At 41.7% G+C, this 11729-nt stretch overlaps 2 protein-coding genes across 2 annotated transcripts; one reads left to right on the top strand and one right to left on the bottom strand.

Moving 5' to 3' along the window:
- Positions 1-1610: 1610 nt before the first annotated feature.
- On the top strand, positions 1611-8594 carry LOC143724433 (zinc transporter ZIP9). The gene is made up of 7 exons (XM_077217484.1): positions 1611-1907; positions 2355-2460; positions 2605-2778; positions 3461-3529; positions 3882-3967; positions 6161-6295; positions 7820-8594. Exons 1-7 carry the CDS (start codon positions 1812-1814, stop codon positions 8078-8080), a joined length of 927 nt encoding a protein of 308 aa, XP_077073599.1. The 5' UTR covers positions 1611-1811; the 3' UTR covers positions 8081-8594.
- A 709-nt stretch (positions 8595-9303) lies between these two features.
- On the bottom strand, positions 9304-11542 carry LOC143724425 (uncharacterized). The gene has a single exon (XM_077217462.1). The coding sequence runs from the start codon at positions 11353-11355 to the stop codon at positions 9643-9645; it is 1713 nt and encodes a 570-aa protein (XP_077073577.1). The 5' UTR covers positions 11356-11542; the 3' UTR covers positions 9304-9642.
- Positions 11543-11729: the final 187 nt, after the last annotated feature.

The raw sequence follows: 11729 nt of genomic DNA, 5'->3' as shown, positions 1-11729 counted from the left end.
GTGGTGTGGTGAGTGGGGTGTGTGGTGTGCGTGAAGGGTGTGCGGTGTGCGTGTGTGTGGTGTGCGTGTGGGGTGTGTATGGTGTGCGTGTGTGTGGGGTGTATGGTGTGCGTGTGTGTGGGGTGTGTGGTGTGCGTGTGTGGTGTGCGTTTGCGTGTGGGGTGTGTATGGTGTGCGTGTGTGTGTGTGGGGTGTATGGTGTGCGTGTGTGTAGGGTGTGCGGTGTGCGTGTGTGGTGTGCGTGTGGGGTGTGTATGGTGTGCGTGTGTGTGGGGTGTATGGTGTGCGTGTGTGTGGGGTGTGTGGTGTGCGTGTGTGGTGTGCGTTTGCGTGTGGGGTGTGTATGGTGTGCGTGTGTGTGGGGTGTATGGTGTGCGTGTGTGTAGGGTGTGCGGTGTGCGTGCGTGTGTGGTGTGCGTGTGGGGTGTGTATGGTGTGCGTGTGTGTGGGGTGTGCGTGTGTGTGGGGTGTGTGGTGTGCGTGTGTGTGGGGTGTGTGGTGTGCGTGTGTGGTGTGTGTTTGCGTGTGTGTGGGGTGTGTGGCCTGCGTGTGTGTGGGGTGTGTGGCGTGTGTGTGTGTGGGGTGTGTGGTGTGCGTGTGTGGTGTGCGTGTGTGGTGTGCGTGTGTGTGTGGGGTGTGTGGTGTGCGTGTGTGTGCCTACCTGTAATTGCGTGTGTGTGTGGAAAGTTAGGTAGGAATTTGTTAGCTAGCTAGTCTTTGTGTGTGTGTGTGTGTGTGTGTGTGTGTGTGTGTGTGTGTGTGTGTGTGTGTGTGTGTGTGTGTGTGTGTGTGTGTGTGTGTGTGTGTTTCTGTGTGTAAAATTAGGTAGAAAGTTAGGTAGCGGCAGAAAGTAAGGTAGAAGAGTTAGCCTATGTGTATTGGCATGTAGATACAATGGGTTATCCCACCGGTCACTATTGTTTGTGCTGACATGTTTGTGAGTTCTATGACCACATTAAACAAAGTTGAGTAATTGCAAATGCATATATCAATACTAGACACCTTAAACATGATGTGTACCAAAAATCTATGTCCTATCTTTATGTTAACATACTTTAATCTATTCTTTGGGAGCTTCTTGCTGCCATCCTCTTCTCTTGGCGCAAACAGGAAGTAAACAGCTCTGGTCATGTGACAATTTACAGTAAACATGCGACACTGCACATATTTCATTGAGACCCTTTATTATTTCAATATCTGCTGGAAATGCATTGATGGATCATTCAGTAACATTTTTACAGCCTTAGAAATTAAACGTTTTTTTACGGTCACTATTGTGACCGGTGGGATTAAATGGGTTAAGTGACTTGCTTGGCAGTTGAAAATAAGTCTGTTTGGCAACTGTGCTTGTTTTTTTCCCTAACGTAAAGCAAATAATGCTCCACACACGTTACACAAAATGTAGTCGAAGTCGATCAAAAGATATTTTAAATGTTTTGAGTTAATTAAGACGTGCCTCTTCATGACCTAATAGTGATAACATACCAATAAACAGCAATTTTACTATAGAAATAAAACGTAACATAATAAAAGGACACGGTGACGAATCAGTTCGCCGAAATGAACCGATTCTCTTAAATGAATCGAACTCTCTTCTGAGCATTAGTTTCATGCAATTCATTTTCTCAGACTCTAGGGGTGGAAGGTTATTGATGGAGGGCGTCGAGACGTGGAGAACTCCACTATGCTCCTCACTGAGTGTTCGAAGAGGATATTGTGTTTTCCTTTTGTATTTTAGGGTGTGTACACGTGATGCAGCTTTAATGTGCTTTAAGCGGTTTGATCGGAAGGGCTGAAAATCAGAAGTGAGCATGGACGGAGCTTGGGGTGTTATTCTCATATCTCTGGCAATGTTCGTGGGATGTTTCGTGCTCGGGATAATTCCACTATTGATCCATTTATCAGAGGTAAGATGATTCACATTCAACGAGTGTTGCATACACTATAAATGAAGTCAAGCTGTACCAGTAAGGTTTAAAACCTTGTACTTTAACCTGTGGATTTGCGGTCAGTCACGTTGCTGGTTTTTCTGCACGTGATATTTGGATCTAAAAAATCTCTCTGTGCTTGAGCAAACAGTTCAACTTCATATATTTTGAGTTGAATGTCATCGTTCAAAAAACGTACTGTGGTGTGTATATATATGGTACGATTACCATGTTCATAACCATGGCACTTCAAAGAATACCATGGTGTATGTCTGAAAACATTGCAATACTCTGGTACTACTTGTTAGTGTCATGCTATAAACCATGTAAGTCCATGACTATTAACAGCTAATGCAGTAACTGTGTATTTTGACATTTGAAATGCAAGTTTAAAGTTATTTTAAGAAATTTTGTCCACCCTTACAGCACAAGCTGCAGTTGATTACTGTGTTGGGGGCGGGGCTTCTATGTGGCACTGCCCTGGCAATCATCATCCCAGAGGGGGTGGAGCTAGTGCAGGAGTCATGGAAGGGTAAGACTGGCCATCTTCCTCTGTTTTAGTCATTCACTTCTCTATCAGGGAATGGATATGCAGAGTCATGCTTTTATGCAACGTCATTTAAATGGTAACCCCAATATGTTTGCGAATACATGTTTTCTCCTCCTCCACATATAGACTGGTATTGCACCACTATGGAATGGAATCAAAATACATCTGGATCAAATTCAACACTTCATCCAGTCGAAAAAAAAGGTCTGCGTCCTCATTTCTTCATAGGAGTCTCTCTCGTCTTGGGATTTATGCTCATGTTTGTGGTGGATCAGATTGCCAACTACTGCTCCATGAACGGTACCTCAATCATAAACTTATCAACATAAACAGTTCTATAATTATACACTCTTCTTCCACACATAGGCTGTTCGGAATAGAAATTTATAGCGTAGGTTCCCTTATATTGTTTTAATCATTTTTTTTAAACTGTATACAACAAAAGATTTCAAACTGTAGAAAAATGTATTGTTTAATTCAGTGAGTTATCATGTCAGATATAAAACATTATTTAGCATTTTTAATCTTACTACTTTGCTAAAAAAAAACTTTTGGGGTGACTCTAGAAAAAATAGGTCATATTTCACCCTTAAAATCAAAACAGAATTATTAGAAATTGCACTTTGCATAAAGATTAGGCCTACTTTTTAGAGCTGATTAAAGGGTTAGTTCACCCAAAAATGAAATTCTGTCAATAATTACTTGGGTGAATTATCCCTTTAAGCTCTTTTGCATGTACATCAAGCACAAGTCTTGTATTCACACAAGTTCTCAGTAGTTCAGTGTAATGTCAAATTTAATTCTTAGTATATAATTTAAAATATAAAGCACAACTGCAAGCATGCATTTTAATTTATTATAATTTATTTAATTTATTCCACTTGGCCGCACACAGACACAATGAAGTCTGTGGAAAGACAACCCATTGTGAAATGCTGTCAAATGCTCTCTTGAGAACATCTCTGTTTGTCTTGTTTCCCAGAACCCCGAGTGCGCATGCACAGTGGCAACAGTGTTACTGCCACGCTGGGTCTGCTCATTCACGCCGCAGGTAACAAGGGCCTCAATGCCACTATTGTGTTTCCACATTGCCCAGATAAAACAGATTACATTACAGTGAATCATGCCAGTAGTGCTTGTCCTGAGGATGATTATTTAAGTCAGTGAACAATAGGTTTCTAAATAATCTTCCGTTGCGTGTTTATCACAGCATCTGGCCTATAATTGCATGGACTAAAAACAGACTGAACTCATTTTCTGGTGTGGTTTTCATGGCTAGTGTTGCATTTCTGTTTTCACACAAAGTGAATGTTTGTTTGCATTGTTTTGCCAGGTGTGAAGAGATGCCCACAGCTTTTGAGGAACTTATTTGCATGACATTCAAATTGTTTCTCTCTCTTCAGCTGATGGTGTCGCTCTGGGTGCTGTTGCCGCCTCATCGCAGGTGTCCGTGCAGATTGTCGTGTTTTTTGCTGTCATTTTGCACAAGGTGAGACTTCACTGGTATCGGCCTTTCTGATAGTCTATCTGTAATGACCCTGCTGAGTCGAGTGACCCTTGTAACACAAAGATTCCCAGCATGAACTGATCAAATCTATTCCTTAAAGGACAAGTTCGGTATTTTACACTTAAAGCCCTGTTTTAAGATCGTTTCTGATGAAATAGAACGGTTAAGATTGAACTTTGGACAAATGCTGCTGGTTTTATCGTAGGTTTTGTCCTGACTTAAGGCTGATTTATACTTCTGCGTCGGACCTACGCCGGAGCCTCTACGCCGTAGACTACGCTTTGGTTTTAATTTATACTTCTGCGTCGTTGTCCGCGTTGACGCACGCTCGGGGAGCATGTGAAACCCGAGGGAGCGGCTTGAGCAGACCAATCACAGCGCTTGCGTCCGCGTAGAATTGACGCGTTGTTACATTGTTGGAGAGGTGCACGTCAGGGTACGCCGAACGGTACGCTCGCTACACGCAGCCTACGGCGTAGCTACGGCGTAAGTTCGACGCAGAAGTATAAATCTGGCTTTAAGTCAATGGAGTTGGACAAAAACTACGATAAAACCCGTTGGAAAGCATCTTTTGCACTGATTTTTGTGTAAGCATATCAGTGAACACCCCAGACCACTCGGTGAGTTTCACGTCTTTGTAAACTAAAGTTTAATGCGTTTTATAAATGATATTGTTCCAGTGCCCCTATGAAACCATTGTGGGGGTGGGGGGTGCTAACACAGAAACCGAAAATTTGTCCAAATTTCAATCTTAACCGTTATTAACCGTCTATTTCATCATAAACGATCTTAAAACAGGGCTTTAAGTGTAAAATACCGAACTTGTCCTTTAAATTCAATGATAGTCACTTTGGATAAAAGTGTCTGCCAAATGCATAAACGCAAATGTAAAAGTATTGACATATCCACAAAATACTGAATCTAAGAAAAATTAATTATATAATGGTCTTTAATATAATAATATTAATATAATAATTAGGGTTGCCAATTTAACGTGTTGACTAAGGAAAAAAAACAAGTTAAAGATATCATAATTATATAGTTTAGCCAATGTCATATGAGCAAAAGTTCTGTCTTTTCCCAAATATCTGCAGGGTTGCAAATGTTATATTGATTTTATAAAACAGTTCAATAAACAAGAAGTTAATATAGCATTACATTTTAGACACAATAGTGTCTGTTTTTGCTCAATTCCGCTGTTGTGCGTCTCCGAACAACACAGTGGTGTTTCATCACTGAATGAATCTGCGTAGTCAGACCTTTAGACTTCAGTCTGGACTCTATCGCAGCTGTCATTGGCCAAGGACCACCCAGAGGCCGTTTGACTGACATGTAAAGCAACCAATCACAGTTTGTTTTGCTCTGTGTCATGTTTAGAGCATGAAAATGTAACGTCGATGTGCCTACAATAACAAACTCTTGGATGTATTTAAACCACAAACTTTACATACATTAGAAATCCAGCGTTTATCTGAGACTGACAAGCGCTCATTGTCACAGTTGTAAACACGATGGCTTTCTTCCATGAGGGGGTTTGGCATCACGGCATCTTTGTTTACAGGCGGACCATTGAAGAACGCGTCACGCGTCTCGCGTACATCCTGTAGAATTCCACCAATCAGATGACCAATCTGTGGGCGTCACGCAGGCTGAGACTAAATCGAGTGAGCCATTGATTCAGTGCTTCGTTCCTGAATGAATCGGCTAAATGAATGACTCTCATTAAGACAGTGACCTGCCGGTTTTAGTTTCATATTTTAGAGAGTATCATTTCATTTTTCATTCATTTTCATGCCACCTCTGAGTTAAACAGTCTGTGTAAATGCCACTTGAAATGCGCCTTTTTGAAGAAGAAAAAAATGTTTGTAGCCTTAAAAATGTATTTATAATAAATATGTTGAATCAAACTATTTCTTTCTAAAGCTACTTTTCATAATGTCTAGTCAATGGTTTACTTATCAATCACAGTAATGACATTAAATGATTTTTCTGGGTTTTTTTCGCTTGACAACCCTAATAATAATACCATTTAATGTCAGTTAATCATAAAAAAATTAACTTGATTAAAAATTAATCAAGTCCACTGCCGTGCATTTGTTGCCAGTTAGTGTACAATTGTCTTGGTTTATTCAACACAAATTCTCTCTATCTCTCTCTCTCTCTTTCTTTCTTTAGGCTCCAGCCGCGTTTGGTCTTGTGTCTTTCCTCATGCACGCAGGTCTAGAGAGAAAGACTATTCAGACGCATTTGCTGGCGTTTTCTGCTGCTGCGCCACTGATGGCCATCAGCACTTACTTCATCCTTAGTGCGGTGAGAGACCCTGTTCTCTTTATTCATTCTTTGAAACTTAGGCCCTGTTTTCACCTGGTATTAAAGGGGTGGTTCAGGATTTTGGACATCGGAACTAGAAAATAATAATGTTAGAAATCAAACTAGTCTTGAATCTCAATGATCGGATTACATTAACAGGAACTAGTTTCTCAGCAGCGGCGGATTTTTACTCCGGTTAGTAGTACTGCGCCGAAAAGTAAACACAGAACAGAAGCGCACTACAGTCGGGACGTCTAGCTAGCTAGTAGTAGCCTTGAACAACGATACTTGAAACTTTCGATTGTAAATGAAAGAATTGGCAACATGGTGATGTACTCTGCTTCTGTAGTGATGAGTGTCAGCAGCAGGGAAATACACTCCTGTGATTGTCATGTGGACCGGCTCTCTCGGTTGCCTAGGTAACTTAATATCACTCCGCCGCTGCTGTAGACTGGCTAATAAATACAGGGAACAAAATATAACTATTGCAATGCGATGAAAGGGTAGTTTGATTTCTAACATTATTCTCTCAAGAGACATTTACATTGATAGTCTGGCGTTATCATTGATTTGCTTTTGGTGTACTGAGTACTGGGTAAAACGGTTTTTAATGGCTGGCTAGCAGATACCGTTGACTCACGCTAGCCTAGCACCGGGGAACTATGCAACTGGAAGGACTGGATGAAATTTTTTTAAAACTGTCTCCACTGATAAATAACACCCTGCCTAACTCGGAAATGAGATCCGATGTCCAAAATCCTGAACCGCCCCTTTAAGATACGTTTTGGTCGATCGGATCACAAGTAGAAGAGGGAGAAAAGTTCCCGTTTACACCTGGTGTTTTAATCTGTCTCTTTTGTCCACTTAAACCACTTCTGTTCTGATTTCTTCGAGGGGAGGGTCTATGGGCGGATAAATGTACAGGCTTTTTCTGAACTTTTTGATCTAATGAAATAAGCTCACGCAATTAACATATGAACACAACCGGAGACAACATAAAAACATACGGAGAGCAGCAGCTTTAGTTTCAGCTGTGAGTGTGTTAGAAATCAGGATTGGTGGGAATGGGAATTTCGTCTTCACACCAAACTCGGGTCTTCAGCCGACAGTTTAAATCCCCTCTGGCTAGTGCGCTTCCCATAATGTTTACGCATTAGGTCAGTTGGCGGAGAGTAGACGTCTTTTGTGGCTGTTCAAACACATTCGACCGGATTGCTTTCATAGTGTAAACGTTCATGCGGTCGAATGTGTTTGAACAGCCACAAAAGACGAGTTTTGAGTTTGACTACCTCTGGAAGCGGTCGAAAGTGGACAAACTCAAAACGTTTTAGACCCTTTTTATGAAGCTGAATTTTTGAAGCTGTTATGTTTGTTTCTAATAAGTTACTAGATAAGAATGTTTGGGGTATGTTCTGAACATTACAGTACTGCAACTAATGTTACTTTTTTCCATTTTGTATTCTTCCGTTGTTATTTTGTACTGATTTAAAATAAGTAGTAATACTTTTTTTTTATCTTTTGCAGTCTAATGGCTCGTCCCAGAGCCGCCTGAGCATTACAGGCATTGGAATGCTGTTCTCAGCTGGGACGTTCTTGTATGTGGCCACGGTTCATGTTCTGCCTGAAATCAACAGCAGAGGGCAGCAGAGCTCCACTCACCTCTACCATCATGCAGAAACTGGATCCTACCAGCAGCAGGGCGGTCTGAGCATCACAGAGAGCCTCACTCTCATCCTGGGGATGGGACTTCCCGTGCTGTTGGCTCTCGGACTGCCGGATGATTAATCTGTAAAAACAATCCAACAGCCAGATATGTGACGTGTCATGATTCATTTTGAAATGTTTATATTTTTATAAAGATTTGAGAATGAGTTTTTTGTCATGAATAGTGTTGTGAAACTCATCTTTTCTTTTTTGCCGAGAAACAAAACAAGCCTGTGGCATGCTGGTATTTATGTTCAATTAGAGTCCGACTCTGGGTCACTTGTCACCTCCACGCTGTCATATTGAATCAAAAAAAAAAAAAGATTGATATTTACATTCTTATATCTAGAAACAATTTTATTTTGTCTTACAGCTGAAGTTTTTCTAACTGCCATAAAGTTGCAATAATTAAGTGCAATAGTGTTCTTTTTCCAAAGAGTTTAAAAATATTTTTTTGAAGTTTTTTATTAAACCAAGAATGCCTTATATTAGTATAAACCAATATTTATGTTTAGAATTACAATGCACTACAATCTTGAGATGGCACAACAGTCTCTCTAGTACATGACGATCTATTAAAAGCCATTTAAAGCTACTGTTTGTGTGCATTTTTTGTGTTTTGCAAATCATTTGTGTGGATCAATATTCCCGTCCAAAAACAGTCCTAACCCAGTCCCTAGCCCTAAACTTAACCCTACCCATACCTTATCCTAACTCTGGTTTTAAGCCTAAACTTAACCCTACCCATACCTTATCCTAACTCTGGTTGTAAGCCTAAACTTAACCCTACCCATACCTTATCCTAACTCTGGTTGTAAGCCTAAACTTGACCAAAACTGTAAAGTTGTCCCTCAAATCTGATTGATTGATTGAAATGTTGTTCCAGGATCAACAAAGATGAACTTGTTTAAAAGGTCTGTTGCTGATAAATAGCTATTGATACACCAATACATGTGCAACAGACCATTGTCGGGCTATATTTATCTTAAACCTGCAATTTTAGCGAGGATCTTTTTAGTAACTTAACACACGAATGCCCTGACTGAATTTGCAATTAATAATAGTACTGGCTAAGCATAATGTTAAGGTTTCTAACTAGTGCTGTCAAATCGATTAATCGCATCTAACATAGAAGTTTGTTATATATATATGTGTATATATATGTGTGTTTGTGAGGATATATACACAAATATTATATAAACAAAGTTTTACGTTATATGCGATCAATTGATTTGACAGCATTATTTCTAAACAAGTTGGTCTCAAATGTGCAACACAAGTCTATATAAAAAAAATTGAGAATATTGTGAAATATTCCAAAAACTTTATTGGTTAATAAAGCATTCAGAATCACATTATAAAGTCAATAAATAAATAAATTCTCTATATAATAAATACATGGACTGTCTTTGGTAAAGTCTAAAAAGCTTATTTATCGTCTTTTGGCTTGATAAATACATTTATCAGCACTGTAAACACCTCATTTGTATGAAAAAACATACATAACACTAGTCTAATACTTCTGCTGGAAGCTGGATTTACATTTCAAATGTGCCTATAAACTTTTTGTGTGTCTATTGTTTGGCTGCATTAATACTATTGTAATTAGATTTTCATCAGTATGACTATTTTAGAAGCACTGTTCATAGTTTCAGGCGACCCATGTGAGCGTTCAGCTCGGCTTCTCGAGCCATCTGGTCAAAGGTGAGCCGGGACGTCTGCTCCCTCAGCCTGTCCCGCATGTAGCTGGAGGCGTGAGCCACTTTTCGGCTCCTCTCCATGACCTCGGCCCTCTCTTTCTGCAGCTTCTCCCTGCGCTCGTCCTTTTGCGTCACGGCTTCGTATCTTTGCTCCCACTGTGCTTTCTCCTCCTCCAGGACTCGGTCTTGTAGTCTGCGATGATTTATTTCCTTTTCCTGGTTTTCTCGTCTGACACGTTGAGCTCTGTGACTCCGCTGCTCCTGCGCCTGACGCACGGCGTTCTCCATCCTCATCTGGCACCGTTTCACCAGCGTTTGCTTCTGCTCCACCCACTCCCTGTTCTCCCTCTCCACCCGCTCCTGCACCATCCGCATCTGCTCCTCCTCCTTCATCGCACGCAGTCGCATTTCCTGCATGCGCGCTTCCACGAGCACTTCATGGTTCTCCCAGGAGCGTTGCAGCTTCCGCTCTAGTCCGTTTCGCTTCAGCTCCTTCTGCACGTGCTCCTGCTCCTCGGCCTCCTTTTTAAGGAGGAGGTGCTTGAGAAGCTCCCTCTCATTCTCTAGCTTGATTCTCCTCCGTTCTCTCTTTTCCTGCGTTCGCTTGCTCCTCATCGCATGCTGTTCTTTATCACGCGCCGCCCGTAACTCCTTCTCTCGCTGCGCCTCCTCGTTGTGCTCCTTCTCCTGCAGGAGCCTCTCCTGGTAGCGCTTGCGTTCTTTCGCTTCCCTGTTTGCCGCGTTATGCTTGAACCTGCGTTGAGTTTGTTGTTCCTCGGCGAGTCTCCTCCAGCGCTCCTCCTGTTGAAGCGTCTCTCGTTTGCGTTGCTCCGTAAGAACGGCCTCCTGTTCCTCTCGATGCCTCCTTCGCTCCTCCAAGTCCTCCTGCCAGCGACGGATATGTCGTAGAAGCTCTTTTCGCTTATTTTGCTCCAAGCGAGTTCTCCGCGCCTCCTCACGCTTCTTCTCCTCCTCACGATTTTGCTCCTCAAACTGGCTCTGCCGTAAACGAAACTGCTCCTCTTCATGCTTGGCAAGCAGCAATGCGGCAATCTTATGATCTTTTTCTGGGATTGTGATGCATAGTTTGCGACTGATCTCCTGCGAGAGGCTTTTTAGTCGGCGCTCCGTTGCAGGAGAACGTCTAAGGTCGGCCAGACTCAAACTGTAGGGGAACTTCTGACCGCATGTGGTTGTAAACCTGTTTGAGATGGTGATCGCAGACTTTGAATGAACACGGTCATCTGTGAACCGTGGATCACTGGGATCTTTGGCTTTGGAGTCAGTGCTTTGACTCTCAGCTTTTTGTTCTGGGACGGTTTCCAGGGCTGTGAATGGTTTTACTGATGACTTTCTATTCCAGCCTTCTTGTATGATCCGCTCTCTCTCCTCTTGACACAAGCGCAGTCGTTCTCTTCTTCCTTTCTCGTACTCTTCATATAATGCAGTCACTTCCTCCAAAGAGGACTCCAGGTTTTCATCAATAACATCTGTGAGGGATCTGAACAGCAGATCAACAGGTTTCACTTCCAGTCTTGCACAGGATTCAAGTGAACGTGGACTTGTCAGAACATATCTGCTGTCTTTAGCTTCGGGAGAGTTTAAATTATTCAAATCTAAATGCAGGATCGGTGAAATTGATCTAATATGCTCCATTAACACCTGTGTTTAATATGAGTGCATTTGATCGAGAAAACAGCTGGTTTACTAATCCCCCGGTTGACAGACTGAAATAAAACGTGTTTTAATACATTTTAAGTCTACGTTTTTGATTTTTGTAATACTTCTTGGCGCCTGAAACTGCTCTTCAAAATCTCGGACGCTTCTGGGATCACCATAGCAGCGCAGTGACGTCACAGGAACAGGCCTTGTGTTCAAGCTTAATTCAAACAGCGCCATCTAGGGACCAGGCGTTTAAATTGCCACGACATTCCGCAACAGTACCGGTACTTTTCAAGCAAATGAAGTACGTTTGTTTGGTTGTAAATTACAAAACAATAGATAAAGTGTTGAAAATGACGACAAAATTA

The sequence above is a fragment of the Siphateles boraxobius genome, unplaced genomic scaffold (genome assembly GCF_051911475.1).
Source record: "Siphateles boraxobius isolate OS27281-9 unplaced genomic scaffold, OSU_SipBor_1 73, whole genome shotgun sequence".
Lineage (NCBI taxonomy): Eukaryota > Metazoa > Chordata > Actinopteri > Cypriniformes > Leuciscidae > Siphateles > Siphateles boraxobius.
The sequence above is the reverse complement of the archived record's forward strand: the minus strand, read 5'-3'. Positions and strand labels throughout refer to the sequence as shown.